We start from the raw sequence: 17,220 nt of genomic DNA on the forward strand, positions 1-17,220 counted from the left end.
TATATAGCAGACAATTTTATCAAAAGTGGCTTACAAATGAGGAATACAAGCCATTCTTTATAAATAGGCATATATACATGTGTATATGTGACCTGCACTCTTAAAAATAAAGGTGCTTCACGGTGCCATAGAAGAACCTTTTTGTCTAAATGGTTCCATAAAGAACCTTTAACATCTGAAGAACCTTTCTGTTTCACAAAAGGTTCTTTGTGGCGAAAGAAGGTTCTTCAGATTACAAAAAGGTATAAGAGATGGTTCTTTAAAGAACCTTTGACTGAATGTTTCGTTGTGGAACCAAAAATGGTTCGTCTATGGCATCACTTGAACCTTTTGAAGCACCTTTTTTTCTTTAAAAAAAAAAAAGAAAAAGAAGTGTGGCATGTTATATTGCTGGAAGTATCCAGTCATAAAGGGAAGGACATGGTCAGCAACAATACTGAGGTTGGCTGTGGCAAAAGTATGCCAAGAAAATATCCCCCACACCATTACACCAGCACCACCAACCTGAACCGTTCATACAAGATGAGATGAATCCATGCTTTCCTGTTGTTTATGCCAAATTCTAACCCTACCATCTGAATGTCTAAGCAGAAATCAAGACTCATCAGACCAGGCAACCTTTTTCCATTCTGCTATTGTTCGATCTTGGTGAGCCTGTGCGAACTGTAGCCTCTGTTTCCTGTTCTTAGCTGACAGGAGTGGCACACAGTGTGGTCTTCTGCTGCTGTAGCCCATTTGCTTCCATTTGGTTCAACATGTTGTGTGATTAGAGATGCTCTTCTGCATACCTCAGTTGTAACGAGTGGTTATGAGATGCTGTCGCTTTTCTATCAGCTCGAACCAGTCTGGCCATTCTCCTCTGACCTCTGGCATCGACAAGGCATTTTCGCTGGCAGAACTGCCACTGAATAGATATTTTGTCTTTTCCTGACCATTCTCTGTAAGCCCTAGAGATGGTTGTGCATGAAAATCCCAGTAGATCAGAAGTTTCTGAAATACTCGGACCAGCCCGTGTGGCACCACCAACCATGCCATGATCAAAGTCACTTAAATTACCTTTCTTCCCCATTCTGATGCTCGGGTTGAACTTTAGCAGATCATCTTGACCATGGCTGCATTTCCTAAAAGCATCATAAGCTTAAGGACATTGTAGACCCATTGAAACCAATGGAGCTACGATCAACTTAAGCTTACGATGCTTTTGGGAAACACAGCCCATGTCTACATCCCTAAATGCACTTAGTTGCTGCTATGTGATTGGCTGATTAGAAATTTGCGTTAACAAGCAGTTGAACAGGTGTACATAATAAATTGGCCGGCACTTGTATATGTGACCCTGGACCACAAAACCAGTCTTAAGTCGCTGGGGTATATTTGTAGCAATAGCCAAAAATACATTGTATGGGTCAAAATGATTGATTTTTCTTTTATGCCAAAAATCATTAGGATATTAAGTAAAGATCATGTTCCATGAAAATATTTTGTACATTTCCTACTGTAAATATATCAAAACTTAATTTTTGATTAGTAATATGCATTGTTAAGAACTTAGTTTGGACAACTTTAAAGGCAATTTTCTCAATATTTAGATTTTTTTGCAGCCTCAGATTCCAGATTTCCAAATAGTTGTATCTCAGCCAAATACTGTCCTATCCTAACAAACCATACATCAATGGAAAGCTTAGTTATTCAGCTTTCAGATGGTGTATAAATCTCAATTTCAAAAAATTGACCCTTATGACTGGTTTTGTGGTTTTCCCAAATGCACATGCAAGAATCAAAATGAAAGAACCTGTGGAGCACAATTATATTTCTAACCTTCAAAGTCAACCTGCCCATCTCCATTGAGGTCAACATCCCTGAGGATCTCATCAATCTCTCTGTGGTTAAGCTGCTCTCCCATCAGGTTCTTCATGGCTTCCCTCAGTTCAGCCAGACTGATCTGACCATCACAATCGGAGTCAAACTGAGACAAAAAGATAAATTAAAAGGGGCGTGACTTCAGAAAACTTGGGAATACTGTACACCTGTCAGTAGCATGGAACACCAACCTCTCTAAAAGCATCTCTCAGTTCTTTCACTCCGATCATGTCTGCTGTCTCAGCCAGCATCTTTGGGCCCATCAGGTCTACAAAGTCCTCAAAATCCACTCTACCACCACCTAGTGAACAAACATACAATCATGTAAGAAGTATCATGAATACACCCCAAATATATATGCTGCCAACTGAGATAAGGAAGTGCAATGATAACAAGGTTGCCACTCACAGATCTGCTGACTGAGTTCAATCAGCTCCATTTCTGTGGGCATGTAGTCCATCGTCCTCATGCACTCGCCCAGATCCTTACAGCTAATGAAGCCGTCCTTGTCTTTGTCAAATTCTCGGAAGGCTTCTTTCAACTCTGGAGGCAGAGAAATAATGAGAGAGAGCATCTTCCTTAGTTTGTTGACATTAATGTGTAATCTGTCCAGTAAGAGGATTTTTAAGGATAAAGGTACGGTGATCACTCATTTCATTTGTTGGGAGGAGTAGTTCATTCAAAACTACTCACACTTATGCAATTGCAAAGCAATAGCTAATGCTTTTTTCTTCTTCCGTAGAACACAAAAGGAAACAATTAAATTATGAAATGAGCAGGATCTGTCAAGCTAAAAAAATACTGTACAAAAGTATCATGAGTGGTCCATAAGTCTTCTGAAGCCATACAATAATACTGTGTCAAGAACTTGAATTCAGATTAAATCACAGCCATTAATGCTATTTTTTGAATATAGCAAAATGTGAATAAGAGCTATGAAACATTCTTTGAATTTCTCCTTTTGTGCTCCACAGAAGAAAGAAAAATAATTTGGTTGTATGAATAAATTAGATGTATCTTATCAAGGGATTTAGAGGAGACTGAAGGTAGATTTGTTTAAAATTGAGAGAGGTAATGGCAAGATATTCCACGTTGATGGAGGGAGAGAAGTCAATCAGGGAAGGAATCATTTATTACTTTGGATGGTGGGAGAGTTTAATGCTCTTAATGATATTATAAAGCATATCATTGATGTTGGATATCTCTGTACCTTCAATTTCCTCTGGCCGTAGATCTCTGTCCTGCAGTCAGTACAGATTTAAAAGAGACATACAGAGACAAACTATTAGGACAAACAGACAGATACGTAGCCAGGCACATACATACAAAACACACACAAAAAACATGCATAATAATGAAAATTATAATAAATAATTAATACAAATAAATAATTAAAAATAGTATAATCATAACAAAATATAAATAATCAAAAGAATTCAATTACATAATTTTTTTAATGGTTTAGTCATCCAATCATTATATCATTATATCATAAAAATCATATAAAAATTGGTTAGAAAGTGTGGGAACCCTGTATTATCATCTTTCCTGTAATCTGCTTTGCATTCAGACTGTGCTTGTTGAACTGTCACTCAAAGTACATTGTACCAGCACGCCTCATGCACACCTGTCAGTCAGTGTTGCTGGGGTCGACCATCTGCACACCGCTGCATGAACATGCGGTGGATGAATGAAACACATGAAGCTCAGATCACCGGTCAGCACAAGAAAAAACAAAAGAAGTGCCTGCACGTAAAATGTGCTTTGAATCACACATAGCACTAATGCATGTATCTTCTTCTTTCCAGGGAAGATTCAGCAGATACAGACCATACTTGGTACCAGTACATATGCCATGGGCATGTTCTCCCAAAAAAAATCCACAGAATCATCCACAAAATGTATTTATAAACCCTGTTTTGGGGTTTATTACTGTTTCACCTAAAGTACAACACATACTGCACAACATACTAACAAATGTACAGGAATAGTTCACTCAAAAATGAAAATGTGCCAAAAATGTACTTAGACTCAGGCCATCCAAGATTTAGATGAGTTTGCTTCTTCATCTGAAGAGATTTGGAGAAATTTGGCATCACTTGCTACAAACAGTTGATAAAAATATCACAATAATCCACAAGTAATCCACACAACTCCATCAATCAATGTCTTGTGAAAAGCTGTGTGTTTGTATTTAAAAAAAAATCCATTAAGATGTTTTTGACTTCAAACTTTTGCTTCTGGCTAAATTATGAGTCCTTTATCCATAATATTGCTTTTCCCAGTGAAAAAGTAATCTCGTCAGGGGAGAAATATGCACAGATCAAACACTGTTTACAAATTTAAAACACCTGATGGATTTGCTTATTACAAATACCCAGCTTTTCACTTCACAAGATGTTAATTGATAGATGTGAATTGTGTGAACGTGCATTATTGTGATGTTTTTATCAGCTGTTTGGACTCTCATTCTGACGGCACCCATTCACTGAAGAGGATCCTTTGGTGAGCAAATGATGTAATGATACATTTCTCCAAATCTGTTCACATGAAGAAACAAACTCATCTACATCTTGGATGGCTTGAGGATGAGTACATTTTCAGCAAAGTTTCATTTTTGGGTGAACTATTCCTTTAATGAACTTAGAATACAGTAATTAAGGACTTGTGGATTTAATATTTTACTTAATAATACTGAGGTCCTGAAGCAAAACTGACTGAGAATCACAGTGTTATGGTATTATGGATTATACTGTAAGTTATCTAAGGATAGAAAAGCACACACATGGGATTGCGTGTTGTCAGATATTAATGTTCGTGGAAATGCAAAAACTCTGCCATTAAAACATTATCAGCATAACTCCAAGTAAAAAAGAACAAGCAGAGCAATGAAATCTCAAATGAATCAACATTTATACATTACATAAGTAAGATAATAACAAATGGTAGAGTGATTTGGATTTTGATCTGATTGACCGAGCCTGTGTTTTGGCAGTGGTCAGTCAGAACATATTCACACAGCTGGGGAGTATTTAGGCTGATTACTACCATGAATTGGCAAACATGATGCAAACAGCAGTAGGATAAGGTCACTATGGTGAATGGATTACAAGGGTCCAGGTTGCCAGGCAACAAATGGAGTCAAATGGAGTTCACATATCTTTTTTTTTTTTGTGACAATCAAGTGTACTCGCCCATACAATATACAATATATAGTTTTTACGTAGTCTGTTCAACATGCACCCTGGAGCCTCAATAAGTTCTGCACTACTAAGCAGATAAAAATACAGTGATATTATTTGGTGAAAAAGGCTTTAGATAAATAAATAAATATGTCACAAACAATTTCAGGGAAATTTTCCATCTGTTTTGTCTTTGCAGCAATTTCTGCAGTTTACACCCTACTTTTCTATCCACACAAAAAATGATTCTGGGATTATCAGACAGATGTAGACATTGATATGAAACATTAAGCTACTATGAAACTACACACTTGAACACTTTTTCTCTTTGTAGTTTTCACCAGACTAACATAAGGATCTGATTATACTGCCAATGGTAGGTGAAAAATCTTCACCTCTTTGAAAAAAACATGCACAATGATTGTCTTTTTTTGTCCTGCACAGACATAAGAGGTTTTTTACCAAGATTCTCCCACGAGTAAAAAAGAACATTATACTAATGGCATATATAAACCACAATTGACAGCAGAAGGATAATACACTGTCTCAGTCACATCGATCGGTACTCTAGGATCTACAGGAACTTAATAGAATGAGAGTAATTAGGTTGTAGAAATGCATTCATGGTAGGTTGTGCATTCATGTCTATTATGAACACTTTAATGTGAATTGTTACGTTTTAGTGCATTTAAATTTAAGCATCCTCACAAATCTGCATGAAGGACTTGGCAACATAAAAATGACCTGGTATTGATTCACAGAGGACAATGCGGCACAGCATCCTCCATTCGCAGGAATGGGAGATGATGGGTCATTATGAAAGTAATGGGGGCTCAAGGGAGGATTTAACTGAAGATGGATAAGACAGAAAATGATCACCTGATTCCCTGATGGAAATTCTGACACCGATGTTCTGTGTCCACACCATGCATTGTCTAAAAAAGGTGTGTTTGTAAATGTGTGTACATACGAGTTGAGCCTGAGCGAAGCTTTGTCGGAGAAAGATGCAGGCAGGGCCCACGATGTTGTGTAGCATGGTACAGTTCTGAACCAGAGCACATATTGGCTCCTCAAACTGCTGCCCCAACTCTTCATCATCCTCATCCTCAGCTGCCGCATCACCGCTGCCTCGAACAACGGCGGATGCCAATGGCAGTCCACTGCCTTCCAGGGGCGGGACCCCCTTTGCAAGGAACCATTTCGTTATGCACCAGACAAAATCGCAGTCTGACAAGGTCTAATGCTGCTGTATGTGGTGCCGATGTGTATACTATAAATTACAAATATTATTTAAAAAATTTCCTGGGAACCAAATCAGTTCTCAAAAAAAAAAAAAAAAAAAGTTGTGGAACACGAAAGGAGATGTTTAGCAGAATGTCTGACCTGCTCTCTTCCATATATTAAAAGTGGATGGGGACCAGGGACTGACAAGCTTTAAAAAAGCACCATAAAAGCATCACAAAAGTGCACTATATTACAAATCTTCTGAAGCCATATGATTGCTTTGTGTGAAGTAAAGAGTGAAATTTGATTACTGGAAATCTTAAAAATCCTGCTCAAAAGCCATCGTTACCATTCAGTTTTATTGTAATAGAGCAGCTTAGACATTCTTCTATAAATATTATGTATAGTCATGTTTGGAATGACATGAATGTGAAGATATTTATAATTTATCATTATATATAGTACTATTCAAAGGTTTGGGGTCAGTAAGGGTTGTAATTTGTAAATAATTAATAATTAAGTCTTAAGTAATTAATAATTTTCTTCAGCAAGAATGCATTAATTTGACAAAATACAAGTAAATACATTTATAATGTTTCCAGTATTTTCCAAAATTCTATTTTAAATAAATGTTGTACTTTTGAACTTTTAAAGAATCCTGGGGAAAAAAAGTATGCCTGTTTACACAAAAATGTTAAGCAGTACAACTCTTTATAGCATAGATAATAATAAAAAAACGTTCAGCATATTCAGCATATCAGAATGATTTCTGAAGGATCATGTGACAGTGAAAACTGTGGTAATGACTGGTTAAAATTCAGCTTGGCCATCACAGGAATACATTGTAATTATTTTAAAATAAGGTAAAGCAAAACAAAGTTATCTTAAATTGTAGTAATATTTCCAAATAATAGTTTTACTGTATTTTTGATCAAATGAATGCAGTCCTCATCAGCATAAGAGACTTCTTGTTAAAAATCCCAAACTTCTGAAGTGGTGAAATGTTCATTTAAGTTTGTAAATTACAAATATTGCAACTTAATTCACACACTTCATTTCAACAGATTAATTTATCGCACCATAATACTTTCTGCAAAAGGCCAAGTAAGTATGAATAGCTTAGTAATTTTCTAAATCAGTTTCACTAATCTACAACTTATAAAATAGTCTTTTTTAAAAACTAATATAGTTCTTACCTTCTTCATGCTGCTTCTTTTAGATGGCTTCGCTCCCATCATTTGTATTTCTCTAATTGTCACTGCTCCAACTCTTTCTTGTCATCTCAGTCCCTCCCCTCCCTCTTTATCACTCACTCTTGGTTCCTGTCCTCAGATTATTATGTAAACTTTGCGACACATGATCCCTGTCATCAGAATATCCCAAGAGGGGGCGGAGCTGTTTAAACAAGAGGTGATGGGTAGTGATGCTAATACCACCAAAAACAGTCACGGCATGCTTCGGGGAGCAGTGAGACCTATCCCTTCAGCCAGAAACGGCATTTACAGGGTTTTCTGAGCACTCTAATCCTGATGCTCTCGGACCTTGCATCTGTTGTCTGTTTTCTTTCTCTGCATGTTTTTTCTTCCCCCTTCTTTCTTTTTCCATGTTCTCTCACATCCTCATTTTGCCTTGTGACAGACTCTAATCGCACTTGTTCTACTGCAAGTGACTGGCACGGTACAAAATAGGATGGGATGGAGGGATGAAGAGAGAAATGGAGAGAGAGAGAGAGAGAGAGAGAGCAAAGGGGTGGGAAAGGTCTGCATAATCCACAACATTCCAGATTACATGGTGAGTGCAACGCAGCTGGCAGTGCTGATAAGGGAATGTAGGATTGTAGAAAGATTGTAGAGCGCAGGTAGACAGCCATCAGATGGTTTTTAGAAGGGTGATGAGCTGCAGTGTCAGGGGTCAGAGGTCAAAAGGGTCAGATGAGAGGATAGATGGCTCAGTAGATGAAGCCAAATCAGCACTTATAATAAATGTCAGTGTAGAAAACAGGAAAAAAGTGTATAAACAGGGAAATATTGTTATATAGCTTATTAGTTACTATACGTTATGTTATACAGTACTATACATAGCAATGCATGTTACTATACAGTATATGTTACTATATTGTGCTATATTATAAAATATTACTATATTTACTATATTACTATATGATCTATTTTCCTTTAGGTGAAAGACTGTTATAAACAAACAAACAAACAAATAAATATCTGAATGACAGCTATCCCCGGACCCATCAACATGGTTGTTTGTTTTGCTCTAATCTACTCATAACTCCCAAAATATAATATTCTGGGCAAAGATCTAATTCTTGATATTAGAGGGAGAAATTTTTTTTTACAGTGGCTTACAGAATTACTTTACAGTGTTATGATTAACATCAATAACACTGGTGGAAATTAAATGATGTTTGTCTATAAGATTAGATGGGTTTAAACATGCAGGTGAGCGCAAAACATGTTTACAAGTAAGATGAGTTTTTGGTCCAGATCAAGGTATTACTGTGTTCAAAGCCACATTCATGCAATATTACAATGTAATCTCTTTATTCCATGCTAGGCTTTCTCTCACATTCTCTTTTTATACACAACTAAGATATTTTAAGATCAGTTAAAAGATAATTGTGCTTAAAAGCTCTTCAGGTGGAGACAAAGTAGGCATACACAGATAGAGATGTAGGGCTGTTTCGGAATACAACAAAATATGGCATTTTAATTATATTAGATTCCTTTCTATCTACCGTCAGCAGCTGTATTATGGCTATATAACCACTAGAGGGAACCAAACAATCATTTTTGATATTCTGTAATGTTTACAAAGTGATAGACCTGTGATGAAAAAGCAGAATTTCATCTTTTTCATAAGATGATTCTAAGATGAAAGAAAAAATTAATTAATTAATTTTAAATTAAATTAAATTAAAACATTACCACACAAAAGTTTGGACTTTTTAAAAAATATATTTATGCATTATCTTAAAGCCCTTTTGTTCTATCTAAAGGCTTAGGCGTAAATGCTTAAAATTAGTTTTGTTTACATATTATATATTACAAATGTTGTGCATGTGCAAAACTAAAACTAAAATTATTTTATTAGCATTTTTAAATGGATGAGTTGGACCGGAGAATGAGGGACAATGTGGAGAGGGATGATGATAGTTTATGCTCTCAGTATAAACTAACCAATCACAACAAATATTCAAACATTCAAATGACGCAATGCATTTTTCTTCCAAAGATGCTGTCAAAAACGAGAAGAAATTGAATTAGCTTCATTTCTAACACTCATTATCAGAGGTAATATGTCAAGAAAATTAGCTTCTAGTGTACATAACTGCATTATAAAGCATACTTGTGTTGAACGCCAAGTGAAGAAAGGCTTTCAAGTGAAATAGAAATGGATCTCGAGTCAAAACAGGTGCAAGGCTGAACGACGTGGTCATATATAAATTTGCCATAATGAAGCAGTGGAAGATAAAGTTCATCTATAGGTGAGTTATGGAATGGGGTCCATTCATTTGTAAATAGCCCACTATGTTTAGCTTGACCAGTATTTAACTGGAAAGTGGTGACTGGAAAAATTAAACGTTTGACACTTTTATGTCCCAGGGCAGGGTTGATATTTATGAAAACCTACAGCTTTAAAGGGATAGTACACCCAAAAATGAAAATTCTGTCATTAATTACTCACCCTCATGTCGTTCCAAACCCATAAGACCTTCGTTTATCTTTGGAACACAAATTAAGATATTTTTGATGGAATCTGAGAGCTTTCTGACCCTCCATAGACAGCAACACAACTGACACGTTCAAGGCCCAGAAATGTAGCAAGGACATCGGTAAAATAGTCCATGTGACATCAGTGGTTTAAACGTAATTTTACAAAGCTACGAGAATACTTTTTGTGCGCAAAGAAAACAATAATAACATAATTTATTCAACAATTCTTCTCCCCAAGTTACCATTTTCCGCCATTTTGGAGAGTACCCCAGAACGTAGTCAGCGTTGTTTGCATTCAGCATGCGCGCGCTGTCTACTGAACGTAAACAACGCTGATTACCTTGACCCCAATATTGACCTGTAATGCATGTATGTACACTAGGGATCCTCAAATCTGGCCCGCAAGATCCACTTTCCTGCAGAGTTTAGTTCAAACCCTAATCAAACACACCTGAGCATGCTATTCAATGTCTTCAGGTTCATTAGAAAATCATAGGTAGGTGAGTTTGATCAGGGTTGGAGCTAAACTCTGCAGCACATTGGCCGTCCAGGGCAAGATTTGAGGAACCCTGATGTACATTGTTATTTGACAAATTAAACAAACATGTGAAAAGTGTTTATTTTCCTTTAGTGCACAGGGCCAAAAGTGCCCATAGGTTTCAAACATTTAGCCTTTGTTTGGCATACTTTTTTCACTCTGCTACTGTTTGTCTGTGCCAGAGTTGACTAAGATATCAGGAAGAGTTTATCTGTGTATGTGTTTTATTACCATATGAACATATGGTAATAAAACCTACTGCAATATTTGATTTGATTAATCTAGGAAGGAGGCTACTTTGAGTAATATAAAATACACAATAGTTCTTATACTTCCATTTTTTCATGCACGTGCGGATCCATGTGCAAGCTATTTATTAGCAGAAGACAGAGACGTGGTCATAGAACAGGCATGGGTCAGATAATGGCAGACAGGTATATGGCAGGCAAGACACACGAAGAAACCTAAGGCTAGCGGAGGTCAACGATCGGCAAACAGAATCAAAGGGGCGAGACTCGAGGGATAAGTCCAGGTACAAGGCAAGGTCCAGGCAGGGGCAACCAGTATCAAAATAGGGCAAGACGAGAGGAGGAATCCGAGAGACACAGGCGAAGATCAAGATACGAGAACACAGACAAGGCAAGACTAAGGTGAGGCTATGACAAACTAAACAGGCTCCGTAGTGTAGCTATCGCTAGGGGAGAGATATACGCTAAACAATACTCGGCAGTGGGAAGGGATCAGAGTGAGTGTTAAATAGGGGATGTGTGATTGATTACAGCTGTGTGCAATCAGTGCTGTGTGCAATCAACTGTGAGCATGTCATCAGTGCAGTGGATGATGGGATATGTAGTCCGGGGTGATATGCAACAGTGTGTAGTGCGAGATTTTCCGCCATTTTGGAGAGTACCCCAGAACGTAGTCAGCGTTGTTTGCATTCAGCATGCGCGCGCTGTCTACTGAACGTAAACAACGCTGATTACCTTGACCCCAATATTGACCTGTAATGCATGTATGTACACTAGGGATCCTCAAATCTGGCCCGCAAGATCCACTTTCCTGCAGAGTTTAGTTCAAACCCTAATCAAACACACCTGAGCATGCTATTCAATGTCTTCAGGTTCATTAGAAAATCATAGGTAGGTGAGTTTGATCAGGGTTGGAGCTAAACTCTGCAGCACATTGGCCGTCCAGGGCAAGATTTGAGGAACCCTGATGTACATTGTTATTTGACAAATTAAACAAACATGTGAAAAGTGTTTATTTTCCTTTAGTGCACAGGGCCAAAAGTGCCCATAGGTTTCAAACATTTAGCCTTTGTTTGGCATACTTTTTTCACTCTGCTACTGTTTGTCTGTGCCAGAGTTGACTAAGATATCAGGAAGAGTTTATCTGTGTATGTGTTTTATTACCATATGAACATATGGTAATAAAACCTACTGCAATATTTGATTTGATTAATCTAGGAAGGAGGCTACTTTGAGTAATATAAAATACACAATAGTTCTTATACTTCCATTTTTTCATGCACGTGCGGATCCATGTGCAAGCTATTTATTAGCAGAAGACAGAGACGTGGTCATAGAACAGGCATGGGTCAGATAATGGCAGACAGGTATATGGCAGGCAAGACACACGAAGAAACCTAAGGCTAGCGGAGGTCAACGATCGGCAAACAGAATCAAAGGGGCGAGACTCGAGGGATAAGTCCAGGTACAAGGCAAGGTCCAGGCAGGGGCAACCAGTATCAAAATAGGGCAAGACGAGAGGAGGAATCCGAGAGACACAGGCGAAGATCAAGATACGAGAACACAGACAAGGCAAGACTAAGGTGAGGCTATGACAAACTAAACAGGCTCCGTAGTGTAGCTATCGCTAGGGGAGAGATATACGCTAAACAATACTCGGCAGTGGGAAGGGATCAGAGTGAGTGTTAAATAGGGGATGTGTGATTGATTACAGCTGTGTGCAATCAGTGCTGTGTGCAATCAACTCTGTGTGTCATAAGTGCAGTGGATGATGGGATATGCAGTCCGGGGTGATATGCAACAGTGTGTAGTGCGAGAGTCAATGAAATGGAAAGGGTGACCTCTGATGACTAGCAGACGGAAGATCATGGACCGGATATATGACAGAGCCCCCCCCCAAGGAGCGGCTTCCAGATGCTCCAAACACTTTACGATCCAGGTGGGCGGTGGAGCGGAGGCGGAACAGGGGGAGGGACGGAGGGCCATGGAAAGGGTGACCTCTGATGGCTAGCAGACGGAAGTTCATGGACAGGATACGTGACAGGCGTAACATTTCCATCACACGCGTGAGGTATTCGACCAATCACAACGCACTGGATAGCTGGCCAATCACAGCACACCTCGCTTTTTTAGAACGATGAGCTTTGTAAAAATAGAGGAGAAACAATAATGTACAGTATATGGAAAATAATGTGTTTTTTGAACCTTAAACCGCATAAACACATTTCATTACACCAAATACACAAAATAATGTTCTTTTTAGCAGCATTATATGACCCCTTTAAAGACAAATGAATTTAAGCAAAAAGCATGATTATACATGATGCATGTGAGTTTGAGTTTTCTTAAATGTGCTCTATAATGTTTTTACTTTTTGCATACAATCAGTCATTTAAAAGCATGGGTAACACTTTATTTTAAGGTGTTCTATTATAATAACAATAAATTACACATAATTACATGCAAGTATCCCTAAGCCAAACCCTAATCCTAACCCTAACCATAGGTAGTTAACTAATATTACTCAGTACTTAAATGTATAATTGCACTGTAACAAGGACACCTTAAAATAAAGTGTAACCTAGTAGGGAACTCATGCAGAGTTAACCTTCCAGGTTTTGACTTTCGCATTCTATAATTACGCCAGACCATAGGGCAGGTTTTCCCAATGCTCCCAGTTGTGCAACCTTGACAACAGCCCAGACAGACAGCAGACACAGACCCCAGTCTCTGAGGAAAAAGTTCAGTAAATGTTCTCTCCTTACTAGTGCAGAGAAGACCAAATGCTTGTGAATTATGATCTGACTAATATTTGCATCCAATAACAACGGCAGTTGTTATTTTTTAGCATGCCTATTGACTTTTATAAGTATCAGTCAGTCTGCCATTCTCATTCCCTCCATCTCTCTGGAAACAACTGTAAAAATATATGCATTTATGTGCATATCTGCATGCATGGATGCATGTAATCCACACTGAAGTCAAAGAGTCAGTCACTTGCTGTTAAAGCACTGGTGCATCAAAGAGTGTGTCTTACTCTAAACCTTAGACTTCGATCATCAGTGGACTAATCCACCTCTACATTCACATTAATAAATCAGCACGGGTTTATCTGCTTAGCACACATTTCTCACTCTTAGACATCCATGATTGTACATTTAACAAGCTAACACCCACTTTCTGTATATCCTATTTACTCATACATGCACAGGCAGATTAGTGTCTTACCATTGGAACACAACCTTACATTAAAACGGCACATTTTAAAGTGATAGTTCACCCAAAAATGAAAATCTGTCTTTATTTTACTCACCCTCATATTCTTTCTTCTGCAAAACGCAAGAGAAGATCTTTTAAAGAACTATTTTTGTCCATACAATGAAAGTAAACGGGGTCCAAAACAACACTGGACCCCAATGACTTTTATTGTGTCTGAAAAAAAAACCCTGAGACATTCTTCTGAATATCTACTTTTGTGTTCCACAGAATTCTCACTCGTAATTGTTTTTCATGTAATAAAGAATCAGTCGGTGACACTGCACAGAGCGGCTCCTAATTGGGTTACCAGTGGAGACCTGGTCTCTGATTGGTGGATTAAATTATTCTATTGTAAAACAGCCAGACAACTGACCTACAGACGGTGAAATGTAGAGCGTCTCGTTTCTGTTGATTCAAACAGCTTCTGTACTTGTTTATGTGTATATGTGTGTGGGCTATAGAGGAGATTTGGGTTGTCTGCTGTATATTGGTGGGCTGTCGATGGATTAAGGCCAAAACACAAGAGAAGAGACAAGCAACAGAGAGACACGGAAGCAGAGATGAAAAAGGATGTCAACCGAAAGCAGAATGTGTGTGTGGCTGTCAGCACGTGATGCATCCTACAGTCACACAAATATTTTAATTTTTCACACTTTTTAATTTGACAAAACTACAGCTTGATTAAAAATGACACAATAAGTGATGTTTTCCTTGTTTGGCAGCATTTCCATGTGACCAGGAAACCAAAATTTAGGGAATTGGTGGAAAATAAAAATGGATGGGGCAGTTAATATTGATCTGATTACGATATTTTCTTCTTCTGAATTGAAGCAAATATACATGCATTATTTTACAGTTATACATATGATATAGGATAAGGTTCTTCATAGACATCAATGATTCCATGAAGAATCTTAAACATCCATAGATACTTTTCAATGCACAAAAAGTTCTTTATACTGTAAAAAGAAAGTTCTTTAGATTATTTCCTTTAGGTTGTTTAGATTTTTATTTTTAAGAACTGTCCACTAAAAGGTTCTTTGAGGAACCAAAAATGGTTCTACTTCTACATGGATGTCCACCTATATTTTTTATGCAAACTATTACGGGCAAAATTGTTTGGAGTGGTGGAAATGACAGCACAAGTGAGAGACGGTTGTAATTTGTGTAAAAGAAGTCAATATTTTTTTATATAAATCAATAAACAAGACATACAATTTCCTGTACTTAAATCAACACTATGGAGCAAAAAGACACCGACATTGTGATTTCAACATCTGGGATAATGGACTGTTGCATACATAAATTAGATGTTTTGAAAATTCTATAGCAAAAATGACAAGCGTTGGGTTAAGTGTTTAATTTGTGGTATGCTGGATGTACGGCTGTCCCCACATCTAGTGATATGTTATTATTATGATGGCCAAAGCTGGAGTGTTCACAAGAGTGTTCTTGTGAGTGAATCAGTTTTTAGATCTGATCTATTGAGTCGTTAATCTCACCCATATAATCCTCCCCTTCTCAATCAACCTCTCTTATTCTTTTTTCTTTTATCCCCCACTCTCTTCTCCCATGCCTTTCACTCCTCCTCCTTTCTTCCCTCTCAGAGTTTTTGTTTTTCTTTGATTGAGTGATATGATATCTAAGATTCAATCTCTACATTGTAGATGAGTTACCCTTTCTCAGACTTGTGTTTTTCTTGGCATGTTCAGCATGAAACTATACAGTATATTGTTATTAGATTCTGACACATTGCAAAGGATAAAATGTAGTGTATTGTTATTACCTTCTTTTAAATTACAATAATTCATTAACTGTTATGTTATTTTTGGGGTCTGAGAGACCTCAAAAGCTTTTTAAAAGGCAAAAAAATAAATAAAAAATACTTAAAGTTGTAATGTTTTTTTAAGTTTTGAAATAAGTATTATTAATGTTATTAAGTCAGTCCTGTTCAAAGAATTTGAAGGTTGATAGATTTGGTCTTCATATTACGTTAGTGAAGAAGGTTAGTGAATTAGTGAAAAGTGAAATAAAGAGATTTAATGGAAAGCTGTGCTAGTTTCATATCCAATGCATTTGGGAAAGCAAGCTTTAAAGAATGAGGTGTGGTGAATAATAGATAATACATAATGCTCTTTCACCTTTTACTCCAGTACAGAGCCATAATCCTCTGAAAACAGAGAGTTTGTCAGAAAATGATTATTATGATTACTGCTGTATGAAAGGGTTTAAGAATGGATAAATTACAGACTGGAAAGAGTAAACGTGAGGGAAGTGTATATGAAGGGAACAATTCTGTGTTTCTATACAGATTTTTCAGCAATGAACAATGGTGGCATGTTCATTTAAAAAAAAAGATTTTTAAAGTAATGTAATAACTTTTGGTCTTGTTTTACAAAAACATACTAATTCAGTCTGTCTGCTTCACAATTTCATGTTTAAAAGTGAAAATTGTACACCTTTTTTTTCAGTGACAGTCTAATATTTCCTGACCATTTAAAATATTTTAGCTCCCAATGTGTATTATTATTACTAGGGCTGTCAGTTTAACAAGTTTACTTAATTAATTAGTTATGAAAAATAACGTGATTAAAATATTTTAATGCATTTAACGCACTGGCCCCACCCCCAGACCTGTATGTCATCTTACATTTCATACAGTTGACTGTTGACAAATATGATGCAGGGCAACAACTCCATAAATGCAGTTATGCCCTAAAATTCAAGATATTGGGGCAAAAAAAAGGCCCCTGTTGTATGAGTTTTTGTCTCATATTTATATCATATGATAAGCGATATCACACGAGCAGCGAGAGCGATATCACACGAGTGCTGTTTTTGTCACGAAGAACACGAGTGCAAATGTGATTTTATACAACAGTTCAGTAAATAATAAGTTAATATTGTTCAAAATTTAAACACAATATTGTGCGTTTTGATCAATTTTACCAACGCAAATATTAGGCCTACCTATAAAATCACAGCAGAACGTTGTGCATCTCCGAGCAACACAGCCATGTCTAGTTTCTGATTGAATCTGCGTTTTAAACTAATTGTATGAACCAATGATTCAGTAGCCCATTTAAACCCTGTGTTCCATTCGGAAGGACTCATCCCTATGCCCTAATCCCTTCAAAGGGTTTACCCTCTGGAGTGAGAGCTTCGAAGGGTTGAAGGGGGAA

At 37.3% G+C, this 17,220-nt stretch overlaps 1 protein-coding gene across 2 annotated transcripts in view; it reads right to left on the reverse strand.

The window, feature by feature from the left end:
• Positions 1–17,220, reverse strand: part of LOC107664568 (calcium-binding protein 2-like) — a 22,646-nt gene that overhangs the window by 384 nt on the left and 5,042 nt on the right. Inside the window, exons 1-6 of one of the 2 annotated variants that reach the window (XM_016455173.1) lie at positions 7,463–7,902; positions 6,013–6,225; positions 3,071–3,101; positions 2,269–2,403; positions 2,052–2,161; positions 1,819–1,966 (exon numbers count right to left, since the gene is read on the reverse strand). In XM_016455173.1, the coding sequence (XP_016310659.1) occupies positions 1,819–1,966; positions 2,052–2,161; positions 2,269–2,403; positions 3,071–3,101; positions 6,013–6,225; positions 7,463–7,504 (679 nt within the window). In that variant the 5' untranslated portion in view covers positions 7,505–7,902. Of the gene's footprint in view, positions 1–1,818; positions 1,967–2,051; positions 2,162–2,268; positions 2,404–3,070; positions 3,102–6,012; positions 6,226–7,462; positions 7,903–17,220 lie in introns of those variants that run through there. The other variant, XM_016455174.1, reaches the window with a different exon arrangement.

The sequence above is a fragment of the Sinocyclocheilus anshuiensis genome, unplaced genomic scaffold (assembly GCF_001515605.1).
Source record: "Sinocyclocheilus anshuiensis isolate Anshui unplaced genomic scaffold, SAMN03320099.WGS_v1.1 scaffold331, whole genome shotgun sequence".
NCBI classification, from domain to species: domain Eukaryota; kingdom Metazoa; phylum Chordata; class Actinopteri; order Cypriniformes; family Cyprinidae; genus Sinocyclocheilus; species Sinocyclocheilus anshuiensis.